Here is a 22,821-nt window from a genome sequence, read left to right as displayed (position 1 = left end):
TCTCTGTATAGCTGATCGAATTAAGATGCGCTCCAGGAAAGCAACGGCACTCTGTTACCTTTGCAATGGAGTTAGCTTAGTCAGCTCAGGACCGTATGGGAAAGGGTCGCCAATGATACGGCTAGTGCTTTCACTGAAGTTAATGCTGAGCTATTTGCAGTTAGGACTGTGACCCTCCAGAATCATTTGGCCCTGGACTTCCAAGAAGGGTGGTACCTGTGCTATTGTTGGGGCAGAGTGCTGCACCTACATCCCTGACCTCTAAACACATCACGTGGGAAATCCAGACTCTCCAAACTATTGACAAGGGGTTTAGCGATGGCTTGGAGGGGTGGCCACTAGGGGGAGTTCTTGGAGGATGGAGAAGCCTGCTGGTACATATCAGAATTACAATACTAATTGTAATCGCCTGCATTCTAGTGCTCCGGTTCTTATGGCCACTGTTATCAGAATGTTTTTGCTATAGGCTCTGAGGGGACCTGTCATGATCAATAGGAGGAAATTAGGAAGTTAGAAAGCCACAAAGGGATCAGTTCCATGTTTTACTTCTCTTGCAAGGCATACTGGGGCTCAAGAGTTAAACATTCCACTGCCAAAGAGTCTCATTGCAGTATCAATTGGAAGCCTGTCCTCTTACAATAGAGGCAGAACATTTCAGTAGGGGACAGGCTGACTGTATCCCAGAAAAGTAGTCCAGTGGAGACACACATGTGGATTCCTCTGTAGCCTCAGTCAGAGGTATTTATCCTTCCCAGGCAAGACTGATAGCCTTGGCCATAACCCTGTTAAACTGCCTCCTGCTCCCATTGTCTTACTTCCCCTCCATATTAGCATAGGTATGTGAATCCCCCATTTAGAGCAGGCAAAACCCTTCTGTTTTAAATCTTTTCCTATCAACACTTGATCATGAAGAATATGATAATCAGTCCCTGTAATCCATTCACAAGTTATTATAGGACATCGACGTTCATTGGGTTTTGTAAATTCATAATTACCTATCTTAAGCTATGTAATGACAAGCAACCATGTGACCGATAAATCTTTTGTTTGATCCCTACAAAACAATACTGTTTGTGTGTAGGGCAGAGATTCGTGGAGAAGTATCACCCCAAGTGCAACTACTTCTGGGGACATTGAGAATTTCTCGCTGTCCAATAATAAAGCATTTACCATTGTACAGAAACTGTTGTCGTCTGGATTTGTGGAACAAAATATCCATCAACGAGGGGGTTAAGGTAGAAAAGTGTAGTTTAGGATTCTCAGGTCAGCCATGATCTCATTGAATGGCGGAGCAGATTTGAAGGTTCGAATGGCCTACTTCTGCTCCCATATCTGATGGCCTTGTGTCTTTAATATCTAATTCGGTGTCTGCATAGGAGTCCGTTCTTCTGTTGTAGATAGTTTGGAAAATGATTTGTTTTCAAGAAATATCAATGATGTGGAGGTGCTGGTGTTGAACTGGGGTGGACAAAGTTAAAAATCATATAGCACTAAGTTATAGTCCTTCAGGTTTATTTGGAAGCACTAGTTTTCAGAGCGCTGCTCCTTTATCAGGCACCTAGTGGGGCAGAATCAAAACACAGAATATATAGCAAAAGATGCAATTAAAATGGTCGATCGAACAAATCCAGTTTGCTGTTGTTAAGTCTTTCTGTCTTTTAGACAGGTTTCAGTTCATTGATGTTTAAATCCCAGAACTTCTTTTGTTACATTCTCGAGATAACTTATGGTTTTATAAAAAAGGGTGATATATCTCAACTCAGACAATGTATTAAAAAGGTAGGAGATTAGAACCTTTCTGTATCCCAATCTTGAATCAGACTGGTTCTATTTCCAAAGTAGGAATTTATAATATGTTACATGGATCAACTGCCTGCATTGACTGCTTGCAGGTTGTGTGCTTTTAGAGCAAAAATAGAATGTATCTGCAAATACAATTCTGCAAATGCAAATTCACCCCACATACTAATGTGTATGTGTGTGTGTGTGTGGTGTGATATGAACTCATGGTCCCGGTTGAGGCCATCCTTATGGGTATCGACATTGGCGATCAGCCTCTGCTCAGTCACTCTGCGTTACTGCGTATCTCAAAGTCCGTGTTGGAGGATGGTGATCTGAAGATCCAAGGCCGAATATCCCTGACTGCTGAAGTGTTGCCTGACTGGGAGGGTTCATCCCTGTCTGATGATTGTTGCGCAGTGCAGTCCTGTCATGGCAACCAGTGCAGGACATATCAGTGTCAACATGGGTATCAACATTACATGTGGAAACACCACATGTATGGCAGCTACTCATGTGACTCAGCCAACGTTGTCTATTTCATATGCTGCAGGCAAGGATGTTCTGAGGCATGGTACATTAGCAAGACCAAGCAGATACTACGACAATGGATGAATGCACACTATGCAACAATTGCCAGACAGGGATGTTCCCTCCCAGCCGGGAATACTTCAGCGGTCATTTGGTGTTGGAACTTCGGGTGACCATCCTCCAAGGTGGACTTCGGGATATGCAACAATGCAGTGTGGGCGAGCAGACTCTGATAGCAAAGATTGGTACCCACAAGAATGTCCTCAAGCGGTACCTTGGGTTCATAATCACACGACGGTGACCACACACACACACACACACACACACACACACACCTCTCACAGGCTTATATTCTGTCACACTCATGCACACACTCTACTCAGCATGCACACTCTCTCTCCCCCTCACATTTACATTAAATCTATGGGGCAAATTTGCATTTGCAGAAATGTATTTGCAGGTACATTCTATTTTTACTCAAAGTACACAATCTGCAAGCAGTCAATCCATGTAACATTTTATAAATTCCTAGTTTGGAAATAGAACCAGTCTGACTCAGGATTGAGATAAAGACAGACTCTAATCTCACATCTTTAATACATTGTCTGAGCTGAGATGTCACTTTTTTTGATAAAACCTGAAGTTATCTTGAGAATGTGACTTAAAAGAAGTTCTGGAATTTACAAATTAATGAACTGAAACCTGCAACCCATTCTAGAAGATGAAAAAGACTTAAAAGCAACCTATGTTTGTTCAATATATTATTTAAATTGCATGACACTGTGATCTTTTGCTATAAATTCTGGATCTTATGATTCTGCCCCACGAGTTACCTAATGAAAGAGCAGTGCTCTGAAAGCTAGTACTTCCGAATAAACCTGTTGGACTATAACCTGATGTTGTGCGATTTTTAAACTTTAAAGAAATGTCAAGATAGCTTTTAAAGCAGTAATCCATTAATCTAAAATGAACCTCCGACAATTGCAGGGAGAGGATTCCGGTGAGTAGCTGTGGAGTTAAGTTTTTGGTAGAGAATTTAGGAAGACAATGGTTTCAGTCTCCCCAAATTTTTCATCCATCCAATATTGAATATCAGACAAGCAGTCAGAGTAGAAGCAACAATGGAGGAGTACAAATGAACTTATCGGTAGTACACTTGTCTGTTGGAGGATCTCTCACCTGGATATATAAAAAACAGTGGCTCTATTTCAAAGAAAATCAAGGGAGTTATTCCTGGTCCCCTGGCCAATATATATTCCACAATTAATGTCACAAAATCAAATGATTAGGTCAATGTCTCATTACAATTTGTGGGAGCTTTCTGTGCTCCAATTTGTTGTTCTGTTTGGTAATTTACAACACCGATTACATTTCACAAAATCTTCAAAGGCTACAAAGTGTTTGAAATATCAGGTGGGTTACTAAGGCATGGACATAAATGTAAATTGTTCTCTTGTGAAAATCAACACTGTTTTTAGACAGTTTTAAAAAAATTCATTCACAGGATGTGGATATCACTAGATGGGCCAGCATTTATTACCCATCCTTAGTCACCCTTGAGAAAGTGGTAGTGAGCTGCCTTCTTAAACCACTGTTGTCCATGTGCTGTAAATGAGGAGGGAAATCCAGGATTTTTACCCAACAACAGTGAAGGAATTTCCAAGTCAGGATGGCTTGGAGGGAAACTTGCAGGTGGTGGTGTTCTCACTCATCTGCTGCCCTTGTCCTTCAGGATGGAGGAGGTTGTGGGTTTGGAAGATGTTGTCTAAGAGCCTTGGTGAACTTTTGCAGCACATCCTGTAGATTGTATACACTGAATGTCAGTGGTGGAGGGACTGGATGTTTGTGAATTTGGTGCAGATCAAGCAGGCTGTTTTGTCCTGGAATGTGTCAAGTTTCACCACTATTATTGGAATCTCAGGCAATTGGAGCATATTCCATCTCACTCCTGAGTTGTGCCTTGTAAGAGATGGACAGGCTTTGGGGAGTCAGGGGATAAGTTACTTGCAGCAGATCAGAAAGTAGCTGAGAAACAGGAGGGGATTACAGAGGTAATGTGCAGGAAAATGATAAACCATTGTAGGTGAAAGTCCAGCTATGTTTGATAGTTTGCAGTGCAACTATTCATGGGAGGATGGTGAGACAGTGTAGCCAGTTAAGTCAAAGGCTGCAGACAGATCAAGGATGATGAAAATGGATTGTTTACATTTGTCACTATTATATCGGATCTAATTTGTGACTCTAATGAAAGTCATTTTAAGTGTGGCAGGGTTAGACAATTAACAGCACTTCCAAGAAACTAATTAAATAAATGAGTATTTTCTGTGTATTCCTTGGGGCCTCAAGATCCTGGACCTTGATTCCCATCAACCCAAGAGTTCTGGGCTTATGTAAATGCATTATGTTTGTTGGGTCAATTTCTCAATGTTTTAGTTTCAACTTTAAAACTTTACATTATGTTTATGCTTGCCAAAGATCGAAATTTATAAATCACAAAAAAAGGTAAAGGGAAATTTGACAAAGTTAAGTAATTGTGCATGTTCAGTTTAAAAGATATTCACAACTCTTAACTGACCCCAATCTGTACAGCTAAGTCAAAACACACAGAACAGCTCTACCAGGACAGTTCTGATGTGTTATCCAGTTGAAACTTGAACTGTTGCTGTCTCTCCGCAGATGTTGCCTGACCTATTGTGTATTTCTAGCATTTTCTGTTTTTAAATTCACATTATCAGCACTTCAGTTTTTGCCTTTATCATAGAAGCTATTCAGAACATCAAGTCTGCGCCAACCCTCTAAACAGCATCCCATCCAGAACCCACCACTACCCTGCATTTCCCATAGCTAAACCACCTAGCCTGCACAATCTTGGATATTAAGAGGCAATTCAGCATGGCCAATCCATCCAACTTACACATCTTTAGACTGAATGGAAACCCACACAGACATGGAAAAATGTGCAAACTCCACACAGACAGTCCCCAAGGCTGGAATAAAACCAGATTCCCTGATTATTGTTAGGCAGCAGTGCCAAAAGGCCACCATTTAGTATGACTTTAGTACAGAGACTGTTTATTTTACCTATTCTTCCAATCGTGCTGCAGGTGCAGGAATTCATTGAGCTGGTGTTGTTACTGCTGGTCTGCCAATTAATGGAAACACTTATTTTTATTTCAATTAATAATCTATGATCAATCAGCCTGGCAGGGTGGCACAGTTAGCATTGTTGCCTCACAGTGCCAAGGAACCAGGTTCAATTCCATCCTTGGGGACTGTCTGTGTGGAGTTTGCACATTCTTCCCATGTCTGTGTGGGTTTCTTTTCACAGTCCAAAGACATGTTAATTGGATGGATTGGCCATTTTAAATTGCCCATATAGTGTCCAGGGATGTGTAGGTTAGATAGATTAGCCCTGGAGAATGCAGGTATAGGGTGAGACATGGGACTGGATGAGATTTTCTTCAGAGGGTTGGTATGATCTGCTTCCACACTGTTAGAATTCTATGATTTCTATAAGAGTCATTTTCTACTAATGGCAAACTGTCACTACGCAGAAAATGTATCAAAAGATGTTCCCTGCATTGTCTATTACCCCTTTGCACAAGTACAGTGTCAGACAATGTTGGACATAGTGAGGACTGCAGATGCTAGAAAGGCAGAGTCGATAAAGTGTGGAGCTGGATAAATCACAGCAGTTCAAAAGCATCAGAGGTCCTGCTGAAAGATTCGGACCTGAAACTTTGACTCCCCTGCTCCTCTGATGCTGCTTGACCTGTTGTGTTTTTTCCAGCTCCACACTTGAAATCGGCAGTATCAGAATATTCCATGTTGAGATATTGTTTATGGTTTCTTGTCTTGGTAATGTGACATTTCTAGCTATCAGTCCCTGTGTTTGAGTAGAACAGAAACAGCAAACAAAAAGCAGGACATACCAGACCTATAAAATAATGGCTGAGACTGCACTTGGAGTGGGTGGGGTAAGTGACTTGACTTGTAAGGGTGGACATTGCAACAATGGGAAAGAACATTAGTCACAGGCCCATGCAAATGTAGAACACAGAGGTTGCTTATTCCCTGGCCATCCTACAGCATTGACTGTCTCTGTATCTATCCTCTCTTGACATCATACCTTTACAAAAAAAGGAGTGAAACATTAGAAATGTTGAACAAGGGGGGTCAAGTGTGTCAGCATGACCCAAAAATGTTATGTATATACACTGTTACTCCTGCTTCCAGACAGTGCAGTAGGGTCTCAGTGCAGACTTGCATTAATGGAGCTCATCTGTGGTCAAGAAAAGCTGCCAGATGGTTCGAAGGTGCATTTAATGTTGACATAGAACCTCACAAACACATGACAGTTAACACCAAGCAACTTTAGATGCAAAGTAATAATGATGTACAGGTATTTTTCACAATGCCAACATTGTGCTCTCAATAGATTTTCTTGGAGAGGATAGAGGGAAATTTGGCCAATTGGATAGAAAACTGGCTAACCGGTCGAAGGCAGAGAGTGGTGGTAGATGGTAAATATTCAGCCTGGAGCCGTTACAAGTGGAGTTCCGCAGGGATCAGTTCTGGGTCCTCTGCTGTTTGTAATTTTTATTACTGACTTAGATGAGGGAGTCGAAGGGTGGGTCAGTAAATTTGCAGATGATACGAAGATAGGTGGAGTTATGGACAGTGAGGAGGGCTGTTGTCGGCTGCAGAGGGACTTAGATATGATGCAGAGCTGGGCTGAGGAGTGGCAGATGGAGTTCAACCCTGCCAAGTGTGAAGTTGTCCATTTTGGAAGAACAAATAAGAATGCGGAATACAGGGTTAATGGTAGGGTTCTTAGTCAGGTGGAGGAACAGAGGGATCTTGGGGTCTACGTACATAGATCTTTGAAGGTTGCCACTCAGGTGGATAGAGTTTGTAAGAAGGCCTATGGAGTATTATCGTTCATTAGCAGAGGGATTGAATTCAAGAGTCGTGAAGTGATGTTGCAGCTGTACAGGACTTTGGTTAGGCCACATTTGGAGTACTGTGTGCAGTTCTGGTCGCCTCACTTTAGGAAAGATGTGGAAGCTTTGGAGAGGGTGCAGAGAAGATTTACCAGGATGTTGCCTGGAATGGAGAATAGGTCGTACGAGGATAGGTTGAGAGTTCTCGGCCTTTTCTCGTTGGAACGGCGAAGGATGAGGGGTGACTTGATAGAGGTTTATAAGATGATCAGAGGAATAGATAGAGTAGACAGTCAGAAACTTTTTCCCCGGGTACAACAGAGTGTTACAAGGGGACATAAATTTAAGGTGAAGGGTGGAAGGTATAGGGGAGATGTCAGGGGTGGGATCTTTACCCAGAGGGTGGTGGGGGCATGGAATGCACTGCCCGTGGGAGTGGTAGAGTCAGAATAATTGGCGACCTTTAAGCGGCATTTGGATAGGTACATGGATGGGTGCTTAATCTAGGTTAGAAGTTCAGCACAACATCGTGGGCCGAAGGGCCTGTTCTGTGCTGTATTGTTCTATGTTCTTTCCCTCCCTCCTACCATGTTTTCGTGCACTTCCTAGTTCTATGCTGGAGTGGAGGTACTCTGCCGAGAAGTGGCTCAGTGGACCTTGGCCAGAGGCAAGGTGTCCTTCCTCAGCTTGAACATCCGTTGGAGTGGAACTTCCAGTTCTCAATACTGTCTGCATTTTTGGTGGGATGGAGAGCTTTTAATCATGGCAAATCTCTGTGTCTTAGTACTACATATTTACTATTTTTTTGCGGTGAGGTTCCTGTAGATGTACATTCAAGAAATAATAAAACAGAATTATATTTTAATCCTCCAGTAATTTACTCCTGTGCTAAAATTGTCTTTATGTTTAGAACTAGGTTTACAGTTACAAGCTAATTCTTACTAATTCTTCCTATTTTCACAGTTTATGACATTTACAATCCTCTGTTAAATTACTATTCACTTATTACTTGTTAACAATTCACATTCAACAGCTTATCAATTTTCTAAACACATTTACTGCCAAGCTTTGAATATTATTTTAATCAGTGCAAACCTGCAAAATTCTGTAATAATTGTTGCCTCAGAATAAATGGTGTTATCAATGACTTAGTGTTTTAATAACAAATATCTCACCTATATCATTGTCATCCATTGGAGCAGGAACCGGGTTGGAGGGAATATTTTCTGAGGAAAAAAACACTATGATAAGTTTTCTTCCAACATTTGTCTTATGACAACATTACTGAAACCAAATCATGTCGGTTTTCTTGAGTGCAATCTTGTCTCAATAAGGCAGCAGTGTATTGTGCAGTTTCACATTACTTTGAAAATATATAAGACAAGTTTTGAAAACATCAGCATAGCTATTACACTGTAGTATTGTGAGCTTTTTACAATGTGTGAATTTTATAATACCCAGTTATCTTGTGAATCTTTCAAAATAACATTGATTGGTGTTTGACAAAGGCAAATTAAGAATTCTTGAACCTTTCTCGCTTCCTTGTACCTTGATGGAGAAATTTGATCAACGGCTCTCTTGAGAGCGCCACAGATATTGACAGCAACCTACTAATTAATGTAGTTTGGATTGGAGCTCAAGTAGTACTAAGTAGGCGGTATAATAGGTATGGCTGCTTGCCCCTAGTGAGGGTACTAAATATGCCTCAGGACCAGTGGAAATAGGCCTTGCCTCTGGATTTTGCATTATACTGGAGCATTAGCAGATTGTGACCCAACTTCATGACACAACCAAGTTTTCCATGTGCTGAACTACTGATTGCATGTCTTCAAGGATATGCCAAAATGAGAAGACTGGGAAAATTGAGTGACTGCTTGAGTTTTGGTGTCATGTTAACAAAGGATTGAATTGCTAGCTTTTCTGCTTAGCTGATACATACATGTGGATGCCCGAAAAAAAAGGAATGCATACATTGCAAAATAAAAGTCTCATCTCAGGCAAAAACAAAACACAAAATCAATTAAAAATTCAAGAATAACTTCTTAGAATCCCTACAGTGTGGAAGCAGGCCATTTGCTCCATTGAGTCTACACTGACCCTGCAAACAGCATCCTGCCCAGACCCATCCCAATGCAGTGTAACCCTGCACATTTAGAATGGCCAATTTACCTAACTTACACATCTTTGGATTGTGGGAGAAAATGAGAGCACCTGGAAGAAACTTACGGAGACACAGGGAGAATATACAAACTGCACACACACCTGAGGATGGAATTGAAACTAGGTCCCTGGTGCTGTGAGGCAGCAGAGCTAACCACTGAACCAAGATGTTAAGCCCCTTGCTAAATTATTGAAGTCAAAAGGATTCTTGGTATAATAGCTTATATGTTAAATATGCATACATTATGACAGTGACTACAGTTCAAAAGTAATTAAGTAAAATCAAAAATTGCTGGAAAACTCTGCAGGTCAGACAACATATTTGGAGAGAAAAAGAGATAATGTCTTGGATTTTTACCTTAAGTTGAGCAGTAAGAGTCAGAAAAACTCCCAGCTCACCTAATCCACTAGAGGAGAATGTGCAAAGACGATTTTCAACATGGGGGAAGAAAGGAAAGTGGGCGAGGGGAACAGTTGTGAGCTGGAGGATCACAAGTGGACTTCTGTCAAACCAGCCAACTGGCAAAGAGTTTGGAGGCAGAAACAGAGATTGATATGCACCAAGGCAGGCTGGTCACAAGGTCTGCCTCAGTGTTTTGGGACCTAGTCCCAGTTATAAGTAAACATCAAAGTCCTCCTTCTCTTAACCCTCCCGAACCCTGCAGGTTTTCTATGCCACTACATGTCCTTCCACCTAATACCCCAACCAATGGTCTCAGATGCTTTCCTAGTACCCCCTATAACCTTTGTTTTAGGATGATATATTGATGTGGATAGAGAATTAGGTAAAAACAATGACTGCAGATGCCGGAAACCAGAGTCTAGATTAGATTAGAGTGGGTGCTGGAAAAGCACAGCAGTTCAGGCAGCATCTGAGGAGCAGTAAAATTGACATTCCAGGCAAAAGCCCTTCATCAGGAATAGAGAATTGGATAGTAGTTTGGAGTTTGGATAGAAAATTGGCAAATTAACTGAAAACGGAGTTGGGATGAACGGATCATTTTCAACTTGGTCAACTGTTCCCAGTGGAGTACTAATATGATAAGTCCTCAGCCTCTTAAACAAGATTGTTATAATCCATATCAATGATTTGGCTAAAACAATTAAACTTTATTGTAGCCAAATTTGCTCATAATGCAAAAAAGGAGGAAAACAAATGGTTTGGAGTTTATTTAAAAATTTGCAAAGGGATATAGACAGGTTAAGTAACTGAGTAAGAAATTGCCAGATAGAATATAACATGGGAAAATGTGAATGTGCTCCATTTGGCTGGAAGAATAGAAATGCAGAATATTATTTCAATAGGGAGTGACTCCAAACTACTGCCGTACAGAGGGAATCTGGGTTTCCTTGCACATGAATTAGATAAGATCAGAATGCAGGTACAGCAAATAATAAGGAAAGCAAATCATTTTTTTTAATGCAAATGGAATGGAGCATAAAAGTAGGGAAGTCTTATTACAATTGTACATGGTAATGATGAGACTATATTGCAGTTCACATGCATTGGAATATATTCAGCAAAAGTTCACTCGACTAATTCCTGGGATAAGGGATTTATCTAGTGAGGTAAGGTAAAGATATGAGCTTATATTTATTACACTTTAGAGGAATAAGAGGTGATCTTGTGCAACACGTAATATTTCAAGATAGATAGGGTAGATTCTGTGATAACGCTTTTCTTTTTGGAGGGATCTAGGACTAGTGGGCAGTTCGATAAAACAAAGTCTCCCATTAAAACAGACATGAGAAGAGATTTCTTTCCTCAGAGTTAGTCTTTGTAAATGTATTCCACAGAGAGCAGTGAAAGCTGGGTCATTAAATATATTCAAAATGGAGTTAGATTTTTGATCAACAAGGAAGTGGAGGTTTATGTGGGAGCATCCAAAAAAGTAGAGGTAAGGCCAGTCAAAGGTGACTAGTGGAGCTAGTTTGATAGAATAGTAATTTATTGTCACTTGTATTTAGAAAATACAGTGAAAAGTATTTAAGTCACAGTATTCCAGTGCCATTTTAATTATTTTTAAAAAATATTTTCTGTAATTAAGACAAAGTTTATAGTTTGTTCCCTTCACATCTCATGGGTTTCTGAAGAGGCTCCAGAACACCGCTGCCAAAACCAATCCTAAGGTTGCCATAGGAAGGAGGAACAGCGCCTCTACCATTGCAGCAGCCCCCTTATTGCTGCCGCAAGGATTCCCAGGCTGGACCCAATGTACTGCCACCGCCAAAGCTGCTACACTGATACCACTGCAAGGAGGATTGGACCAGAACCTCCCCCCCCCCCCCTCCCATATATAGCTGATGCCCTGCCATATCACTGCCACTGAAGAGATTGCATCATTGCCAGGAGAAAGTGTGAAACCACCAAGTCACCAACGCTGACGCCCATCTGCCATGGCCATGAGGAACACAGACAGGGTGTACTATGCCACCACTGCTGCTGCAACAGCCCGTCACTAATGTTTTCATCCACCGTAGCCACAGAAAGCAGACAAGATGTAGTTTGTTATGCAAGAGCTGAAGAGTATTTTTCTGTGTTTTAGGACTCTGACTACTTTTTTTTATATTGTACAAGATAGTAAGGCTATGGAGTAGAAGGCTCTGAGCATTACAGTCTAAACTCTCAGCAGAACACTAACACATGACCATTGAGGTCATCATGATGTATGGGGTAGGCAATGGCCTTGTGGTATTATCGTTAGACTTATTATCCAGAGATCCAAGTAATGTTCAGGAGATCTAGTTCAAATCCATCATGGCAGATGATGGCATTGGAATTCAGTAAAAATTAGATTATTAATCCCAGATTTATTTAGGACCAGAAAATCATGGTAGATTGACAGAAAAGCCTATCTGGTTCACTAAACTCTGTCAGGGAAAGAAATCTGCTTTCCTCGACTAGTCTGGCTACATGGGACTCTTTAATTGCCCTCTGAAATGATCTAGCAAACCATTCAGTTGTACGATTCACTACAAAGTCTCAAATAAATTAAACCAGATGGACTACTTGGCATCGATCAAGGCACCAGAAAAGGCAATGGCAGAAATAACCATATCAACCCTGCAAAGTTGTCCTTACTAACATTCTCAGGGTTAGTGCCAGAATGGAGACAGCTGTCTCAAAGACTAGTCAAGCAACAGCCTGACATAGTCAAGCTCACGAAATCATACCTTACAATGTTCCAGACACCACCATCACCATCCATGGATATGTCCTGTCCACTGGCCGGACAGACCCAGCAGAGGTGGCGGCACAGTGGCATACAATCAGGAGGGAGTTGCCCTGGGAGTTCTCAACATTGACTCTGCACCTCAAGTCTCATGGCTTCAGGTTAAAAATGGGCAAGGAAAACTTCCTGCTGATTACAGCGCACCTTCCTCCCTCAGTTGCTGGATCGATATTCCTCCATGCTGAACAAGACTTGGAGGAAGCACAGAGGATGGCAAGGGCACAAAACGTACTCTGGCTGGAGGATTTCAATGTCCTCCACCAAAAGTGGCTCGGCAGCAGTACTACGGATTTGGCCGATCAGGTCCTAAACGACAGCTGCTAGGCTGGGTCTATAACGAGTGGTGAGGGAACCAACAAGAGGGAAAAACATACGTGACCTCATCCTTACCAACCTGCTAGCTGCAGAAGCATCTGTTCATAACAGTACTGGTAAGAGTGACCACCGCACAGTCCTTATGTGTTGCGTGGCACTATCACCATGCTAAATGGGGCAGACCTTCAACAGATCTAATAGCTCACAACTGAACATCCATGAGGCACTGTGGGTTATCAACTATAGCAGAATTGTACTCCAGCACAATTTGTAACCACATGATCAACCCTGGTTCAATGGAGAGTGTCAGACAGTATGCCAGACACAGCAATGGATATACCTGAAGATGAAATTTCAACCTCTTGAAGATGCCAACAAGGACTATTTACATACTAAACAGCATAAGCAACAAGTGCCAGTGGATATAGGTTTACTCACTGAGCTAAAAAAGGTTCATTTTCAGATGTTTTATCACCATAATAGGTAACATCTTCAGTGAACTTCTGGACAAAGCTTCGTCTGGAGACTCACTGAAGATGTTACCTAGTATGGTGATGAAACGTCTGAAAATGAACCTTCCAGATCAGCAAGCAAACCTATATCCAGAATGTCAACCTGAGCTACAAATCTTCTCAAAACTCTAACAAGTGATAGAGCTAAGCAATCCCACAACCTGATCTGATCTCTGGAGTCCTACCACATCCAGTTGTGAATGGTGGTGAGCAATTAAATAATTCACTGGAGGAGGACGCTCCACAAATGTCGCCATCTTTGCTGTTGGCAGAGCCAGTCACATCAGTGCAAAAAAATAAGGCTGAAGCTTTTGCAGCAATCTTTATCCAGAAGAGGTGAATGGATGATCCATCTTGGCCTCCACCAGTAGTCCCCAGCCTTACAGATACCAGTCTTCAGCTAATTTGATTCAGTCCAAGTAATGTCAAGAAACAGTTAGAGAAACTGGATACTGCAAAGGCTATGGGCCCTGCCAATATTCTGGCAATAGTACTGAAGATTTATGCTCCAGAACTTGCCACTCCCCTAACCAGTACAGTTATAACACTGGCATCTTCCTGACAATGGGGAAAATTGCCCAAATATGTCCTCTATACAAAAATTAGGACAAATCCCAATTGACTAGAAACTTAACTGGACTCACTACATAAAAACAATGGCTATTAGAGCAGGTCAGACGCTAAGAATACTGCGGCAAGTCAGTCATCTCCTGACTCCCTAAAGCCTATCCACCCTCTACAAGGCACAAGTCAGGAGTTGAGATGGAATACTCCCCACTTGCCTCGATGAGCACAGGCCCAGGAAGACTCTAGAAGCTTGACATCATCCAGGACAAAGCAGCCCGCTTTTTGGCAGTACATCTTCAAGCATCCACTCCCTCCACCACCGATGCTTAGTAGCAGCAATGTGTACTCTCGACAAGATGCACTGTAGAAATTCACCAAAGATCCTCAAACAGCACCTTCTAAACCCACCAATTTCATCTAGAAGGACAAGGGCAGGCAGCAGATATATGGGAAGACCATCACCTTCAAGTTCCCCTCCAAGCCACTCACCATCCTGACTTGCAAATATATTGTTGTTCCTTTAATGTTGTTGGGTCAAAATCCTGGAATTCTCTCCCTAATGGCATAGCGGGTCACCCACAGCAGGTATGCTGCAGTATTTCAAGAGGGCAGCTCACCACCACCTTCTCAAAGGTAACTAGGGATAGACAAATGCTGGCCATCTGTGTGATGCCCACATCCAGAAAAAAAAACAACTATCTACATATTTCTGCTTTCCTTTATTGATCAGAATATTGAGTACAGGAATTGGGAGGTCATGTTATGGCTGTACAGGACATTGGTTAGGCCACTGTTGGAATATTGCGTGCAATTCTGGTCTCCTTCCTATTGGAAAGTGAAACTTGAAAGGATTCAGAAAAGATTTACAAGGATGTTGCCAGGGTTGGTGGATCTGAGCTACAGGGAGAGGCTCAACAGGCTGGGGCTGTTTTCCCTGGAGCGTTGGAGGCTGAGGGGTGATCTTATAGAGGTTTACAAAATTATGAGGGGCATAGATAGGATAAATAGACAAAGCCTTTTCCCTGGTGTCAGGGAGTCCAGAACTAGAGGGCATAGGTTTAGGGTGAGAGGGGAAAGATATAAAAAGAGACCTAAGGGGCAACTTTTTCACTTAGAGGGTGGTACATGTATGGAATGAGCTGCCAGAGGACGTGGTGGAGGCTGGTAAAATTGCAATATTCAAGAGTTATTTGGATGGGTATATGAATAGGAAGGGTTTGGAGGGATATGGGCCAGGTGCTGGCAGGTGGGACTAGATTGGGTTGGGAGATCTGGTCAGCATGGACGGGTTGGACTGAAGGGTCTATTTCCATGCTGTACATCTCTATGACTAGGACCATAGATTGGATATTGAGAGACTGTTTTCTCAAAAAACAAATAGCTGAAATATCCTCCATTTGCTTTTCTGAATGTTGCTTTCATAATTGAAATAAATGCCAAATAATTGACAAATGTTTTTTGTGCCTTTAACATGGTATGTCTGATACTTGCATAGGAAAAAATGTCGATGCAAAAAAATTGCTGCCACCTAGAAAGACAATGCAAACACAGTATTCCATTTTAATCTCTGTAGTGCCTCTAACAATGCAAGCCATGTGGATCTCACAGAATATGAGTTCTCTGATGGGGGCTATTACTCTGGTCCAACAGTGAGCCCTGGCTAACAGATACAAACAGGATTGTCAGAGTTTCTGTTCACTCAGAGCTGGCTCTGAGTAAGCCTAATCAGTGTCAAGGACTCTCCACCTGTAAATGAAGGGTGACTTGCTAACAGGATTCTGGCCTCTATGGAGTTTATTTCAATCTCCTTTTGGTCCCAATACATCTTATTTCATGAGTGAGCAATGAAGTGGTTGTGAAGATTGAACTCTGTAGCTCCACAAAAATACAAATAAACAAGAATATGTTGCCATTGACCATTAGTAGGAAAGTGATACCAGTCACAGCCACTGAACAAGTGTGCTAAATTTCACAGTAAATATTTAGATAATATTTGGGAGATAATTTTTATTTCTATACAATTCACTCCTCTCTGTCCCAGAAGTGCCAACAATGTACAGTTCCGCAGGTATCACTTGCTTACAAGAATATTGCCTACACTTCAACTGTTAAAATTTAAAAGATATTGGACAAACAAACTTGTTGAATATTAGGAGTTAAAAATAGGAAACTAAATTTAAAAAGAAAGATTTGCATGCAAAAAGTTTCTTTAACAAATGCAGAACACCACAATACACTTTGCCACAAATATGATAAATTTTAGGTATTGACATTGTTGTAGTGTAGGAATTACAACCAATTTGCATACAGTAATCCCTTACAAAAAGTAACGTGAACGTAACTACTAAGCTGTTTCTTGTGCAATTATTTAAGGATAAAAATTCGAAAGCATGCTAGATGTAGCTTTCTTACTCTTCTTCAAAATAGTGCCATGGGACTTTTAACATCCACAGAAGAGGTGACCATATTTCCAATACTTAGAACAGTACAGGCCCTGTTGTGCTGACCTTTTATCCTACTCTAAGATCAAACTATCCTCCATACCCTTCAATTTACAAATCATACATGTGCCTATCTAAGAGAGTTGTTTAAATGTCCCCAATGTATCTGACTCTACTATCACTGCATTCCATGCACCCACCACTCAAAAAAAAACCCCTGACATCTCCTCTGAACCTTCCTCCAATCACATTAAAATTATGCTTCCTTGTGATAACCATTTCTGCCCTGGGAAAAAGTACCTGACTATTGACTATCTATGCCTCTCATCATCTGGTACACCTCTATCAAGTCACCTCTCTCTTTTTCACTGCAAAGAGAAAACCCTGGCTCCCTCAAGCTTTTTTCATAAGCCATGCCCTCCAGTTGAGGCAGCATCCTGGTAAATCTCCTGTGCACTCTGTAAACCTTCTACATCCTTCCTATAATGAGGCAACCAGAACTGAACACAATATTCCAAGTATGGTCTAACTATGGCACTATAGTGCTGCAGTATAACCTCATGTTTCTTAAACGCAATCCCCTGCTAATGAAAGCCAATACACCTGATTGTGTTTTTTGAAGTAGTAACCAGAAGGATTATTGAGGACACTTCAGTCAGGTGTTCAACAAGGTTCTTCATGGTGGACTGCTTAGATTTTACAGAATACAGGGAGAACTAACCATTTGGTACAGAATTGTCACAAAGGGTGGTGGTGAAGGGTTACTTGGCTTTTCCTTCACACCTTTCTTAAATAGTGGCACGATATTCACTAACCTCCAGTTTTCCAGCACCTCATCTGTGATAATCAATGACACAAATATCTCAGCAAGGAGCCCAGCAATCACTTCCCTAGCTTCACAGAGTGTTCTAGGGTACACCTGATCAGGTCCTGGGGAATTATCTATTTTTGTGTTTCAAGATATCCAGCACCTCCTCCTCTGTAATATGGACATTTTTTGAATGTGTCACCATCCAATTCCCCACATTCTATATCTTCCATGTCCTTCTCCACAGTAAACACTGATGCAAAGTACTCATTTAGTATCCCCCATCTCCTGCAGCTCCACATATAGGCTGCCTTTCTGACCTTTGATGCGCCTTATTCTCTCCCTAGTTAACCTTTTGTCCTTAATGAATTTATAATAGCACTTTGAATGCACCTTAACCCTAATTGCCACAGCTATCATGTCCCCTTTTTGTCCTGCTGATTTACCTCTTAAGTATACTCCTACTGCCTTTATACTCTGCTAAGGATTCACTCGATCTCTCCTGTCTATACCTGACATATGCTTTTTTTTTCTTAACCAAAACCTCAATTTATCTAGCTATCCAGCATTCCCTACATCTTTTCTTTCATCTGCCTTTCCTTTCATCCTAATAGGAATATACTGTCTCAGGATTATGAACTTGATTGAGTTTTTTGAAGAAACAACCAGGAGGATTGACGAGGGCAGAGCAGTGGACGTAATCTAAATGGACTTCAGTAAGGAGTTTCACAGGGTTCCTCATGGAAGACTGGTTAGATCTTATGGAATACAGGTTGAACTAGCCACTTGGATACAAAACTGACTTAAATGTAGAAGACAGAGGGTTACTTTTCAGACTGGAGGCCTGTAACCAGTGATGTGCCACAAGGATCGGTGGGAGGATCCACTACTTTTAGTCATTTATGTAAATGATTTGGATGTGAACACAGTTAGCAGGTTTGCAGATAACACCAAAATTGGAGGTGTGGTGGACAGCGAAGAAAATGTTACCTCAGAGTATAATGGGATCTTGATCAGATGGGTCAATGGGCCGAGGAGTGGCAGATGGAGTTTAATTTAGATAAATGTGAGGTGCTGCATTTTGGAAAGGGCAGGATTTATCCACTTAATGATATAGAGTCTTGGGAAAGTATGCTAAGTAAAGCAACCTTGAAGTGTATGTTCATAGTTCCTTGACAGCGGAGTCACAGATGGACAGTTTAGTAACAAAGATGTTTAGTATACTTTCCTTTATTGGTCAGAGCACTGAGTATCAGAGTTAAGACGTCATGTTATGGCTGTACAGGACATTGGTTAGGCCAGTTTTGGAATATTGCATGCAGTTCCTGTCTCCATCCTATCAGAAAGATGTTGTGAATCTTGGAAGGGTTCAGAAAAGGTTTACAAGAATGTTGCCAGGGTTGGAGGATTTGAACTCTAGGGAGAGGCCTATTAGACTGGGACTGTTTTTCCTGGAGCGTCGGAGGCTGAGGGATGACCTTATCGAGGTTTATAAAATCATGAGGGACAAGGTCTTTTCCCTGGTGTGGGGGTGTCCAGAACTAGAGGGCACAGGTTTAGGGTGAGATGGGAAAGATATAAAAAGGGACCTAAGGGGCAACTTTTTCACGCAGAGGTACGTGTATGGAATGACCTGCCAGAGGAAGTGGTGGAGGCTGGTACGATTGCAGCATTTAAAAGGCTTCTGGATGGGTATTTGTATAGGGAGGATTAGAGGACCAAATGCTGGCAAATGTGACTAGGTTAGGTTAGAATATCTGGTCAGTATGGGAGAGTTAGACCAAAGGGTCTATTTCCATGCTGTACATCTCGAGGACTCTGACATCATACACCTTCTTAACAACCCGATCAACTTGGGTGGCAACTTTGAGGGATCTATGGATGTAGACCCCAAGATCCCGCTGTTCCTCCTCACTGCCAAGAATGCAGACTGCTTTTAACCCTGTAATCTGCATTTAAATTTGACCTTTCAAAATGAATCACTTCACACTTTTCCAGGTTGAACTCCATCTGCCACTTATCAACCCAGTTCTGCCATCTTGTCAATGTCCCATTGTAACCCTTAACAGCCATGCAAACTATCCATCACTCCACCAACCTTCATCTCATTGGCAAACTTACTAATCCATCCTTACAAATGATTTGGATGAGAAAATGTAAAAATCACAAAGAGCAGAGGTCCCAGAATAGATCCCTGCAGAACACCACTGGTCACTGAGCTCCAGGCTGAATACTACCATTTAGATTAGATTAGATTAGATTACTTAGTGTGGAAACAGGCCCTTCGGCCCAACAAGTCCACACCGCCCCGCCGAAGCGCAACCCACCCATACCCCTACATTTGCCCCTTACCTAACACTATGAGCAATTTAGCATGGCCAATTCACCTGACCTGCACATCTTTGGACCGTGGGAGGAAACCGGAGCACCCGGAGGAAACCCACGCAGACACGGGGAGAACGTGCAAACTCTACACAGTCAGTCGCCTGAGGTGGGAATTGAACCCAGGTCTCTGGTGCTGTGAGGCAGCAGTGCTAACCACTGTGCCACCGTGCCGCCCAAATTTACTACCATGCTCTGCCTTCTATGGGCCATCAAATTCTGTATCCAGACAGCAAAACTTCCCTATATCCCACACTTACTTTCTGAATGAGCCTACTATGGGGAACCTTACCAAACACCTTTCTAAAATCCATGTACACCACATCCACTGTTCTCTTTGTCAATGTGTTTTGTCACATCCTCAAAAAATTCAATAAGGCTGGAGAGGCATGACCTGACCTCACAAAGCCACAGTGACTATCTCTAATCAACCTGTGGTTTTCCAAGTAATCATAAATCCTGTCTCTCAGAATCCTGTCCAATATTTTGCTCATCACAAGCATAAGCAAGGCAGCATTCGAGTAGCAGGAGAATTGACATTTCAGTCATAAGCCCTTCATCAGAAAGCCCTTGACAAAGGAAACCTCTTCTACCTCCTTCCCGATTTGTTTTGAACCATCTAAACCCTGGAACATCCAATCATTCCTACCTCCGTGATATCCAAGTCTCCATAATGGCCACATCATAGTTCCAAGTACTGATCCATGCTCTAAGTTCATCACCCTTATTCCTGATACTAGTGGTGTTAAAATTGACTCACCTCAACACATTATACTGACTGCAAATTTGCCCTATCAAGTGTCTATCCCTCCTCACTGCATGCTCTATCTGGCTGTACTCTAGCCACTCCATCCTCAGATCCATAGCTCTGGTTCCCACCCCCCTGCCAACTAGATTAAATACAAAGAGCTCTAGCAAACCTCTCGTCCAGGATATTGGTACCTCTCCAGTTCAGGTGCAACCCATCCTTGTACAGGTCCCACCTTCCCCAGGAGGTATCCCAAATGGTCCACACCCATGTAGGATGTAGCTCTCCATCCTACACCAGCACTGCAGCCACGTGTTCAGCTGCACTTGCTGTTTTTTCCTAGCCTCATTAGCCTGTGGCACCGATAGTAATCCTGAGATTATTACTTTGCTCGTCCTGCCTTTTAGCTTCCACCCTAACTCACTATGTTCTCTCTCAGGTCCTCATCCCTTTTCTTAACTGTGCCATTGTTACCAATGTGTACAATGACTTTGGTTGCTCACCCTCCCCCTTAATAATCCTGTAGACTTGATCCAAGACATCTCTTGACCCTGTCACCCTGGAGGCAACATACCATCTGCGAGTCCTGTTCGCAACACAGAATAATGATTATAAGAGTCAAGAGCAGAAAAGAAGTGCAATTTCCTTCAGATGGTAGATGTGTCAATTCACATGAGTCAGAACTGTTGGCTGAACAAGGCAATGTCACCAGGATCAATTCCAGGAGCTGGTTGGAGCACCGGAAAAGGCTTACTGATTGTATCAGGCTTTCAAATAAAGGCAACTAGAGAGGAAAGAATATGCTACAAAGATACATTTCAAATTACCATTACTACTTCAGACAGCGGTGCCTGTATAGTTAGCAGGATCTACACAGATTCATATACTCAATGCAGGAACAAATGCAAAACAACGGACCATTCAGGAAATGGTTTGCTGGAAGACAGATTTGCGATTTGACTCAATTAAAGGACTTTAGTGGCCCAGCCAAAGTAAATATATGATATGTTCACCTGCAATTTCTGAATTTATTGGATAGTTCATGTAAGAATTATTATCATAGACCACAGATGATGGTGGAGAAAACCTCCAACTTCTGTGAGATTCTTGTGGATGGCATTGATACACTGCACCAGTGTTAGTGTGTCTCGTTTGACACTGAATTAGGGTCTTGTTGCAAGATTTTTGTGGCTTCAGTAATAATATCTTTCAGCAATGTTGATACCACTGCCATATAGATTATGGACTCCACTAAATCCTCCACATGCTGAGACACCAAATAGTTAAGGGCGCCAGCCATACATGGAACAACAGCTTGTTTTCCTGGAGGTTGTTGAAAGTATTGATCTGTAACTGAAAGCAGGGTTACCAATGAAGGTTTAACACATTATCCAATCTTGGTGTGACAATGTGCCCTCATCCCCTAAACCAATCCCTGTCCTGGTATCAGAGAGACTTTGCTACGGAGTGGCAGACTTCATGGAGGAAATAATAGAAATAATTTCATGGCTGGAAATTTGTGAACTTTGCAGGTGCCCTGTCACTGAAGCCAAACTCTGCCTGGTTCTCCCTGTTCCCAAAAGATCCCCAGCTGACCCATTGTCTCCACATGCTCCTGCCCCACCAAACTCACTTCTTCCCACCTTGACACCATTCTTTCCCCTTGGTCCAGGTACTGTCCATCTACATCCAGGAGACCAACCACACCCTCCACTCTTTGGAAACATCCAGTTCCCTGGTTCCCAGTGCTTCATCTTCACTATAGACGTGCAGTCCTTATACATGTCCATTCTCCACAATGACAGTCTATGGGCATTGGAGAGTTTCTTCCTCTTCAACGGATCCATCCAGTCCCCCTCCACCAATACCTTCCCTGCTTTTCCAAATTACTCTTCACCCTCAATTTCCTCCAAATCCAGGAATTGGCATGGGAGCTCATATCAGCCCCAGCTACGCCTACCTCTTTCTCAGCTACGTTGAACAGTCCCTCTTCTGCACATACACAGGTACTTTCCCCAGATCTTCTTCTGCTGCATCAATGACGGAACTGGTGCTGCATCCTGCACTCAGGCTGAACTGGAGCAATTCATTCATCGACTTCGTCAACACCTTCCATCCTGCCCTCAAATTCACTTGGTCTATCTTGGATATCTTCCTTCCACCACCACCACCACCACCAACCCCCCCCCGACCTCTCAGTTTCCATCTCCTGTGACAGTTTACGCACTGACATTCACTATAAACCCACAGATCCCATAACTACCTGGATCACACCTTCTCCCACCCACAACATGCAAAAACTCCACTGCATTTTCCCAATTCCTCCATGTCCATCACAGCTGTTCTGATGAGGACAAATTTCACTCCCAAGCATCCTAGATGTCCACCTGTTTTAAACAACA

At 42.2% G+C, this 22,821-nt stretch overlaps 1 protein-coding gene across 7 annotated transcripts in view; it reads right to left on the bottom strand.

Annotated features, from left to right (window-relative positions):
• The window catches only part of amotl1 (angiomotin like 1), a 237,087-nt gene that overhangs the window by 201,853 nt on the left and 12,413 nt on the right, over positions 1-22,821 (bottom strand). For all 7 annotated transcript variants that reach the window (XR_011961546.1, XM_072577833.1, XM_072577834.1 and 4 more), the window contains one exon: positions 8,429-8,479. Coding sequence is in view for 6 of the 7 variants with exons in the window: in XM_072577833.1 (XP_072433934.1) it covers positions 8,429-8,479 (51 nt within the window). In the remaining variant the exon portion in view is untranslated. The remainder of the gene's footprint in view (positions 1-8,428; positions 8,480-22,821) is intronic.

The sequence above is a fragment of the Chiloscyllium punctatum genome, chromosome 9 (assembly GCF_047496795.1).
Source record: "Chiloscyllium punctatum isolate Juve2018m chromosome 9, sChiPun1.3, whole genome shotgun sequence".
NCBI lineage: Eukaryota > Metazoa > Chordata > Chondrichthyes > Orectolobiformes > Hemiscylliidae > Chiloscyllium > Chiloscyllium punctatum.
This window is presented reverse-complemented; position numbering and strand designations above follow the sequence as displayed.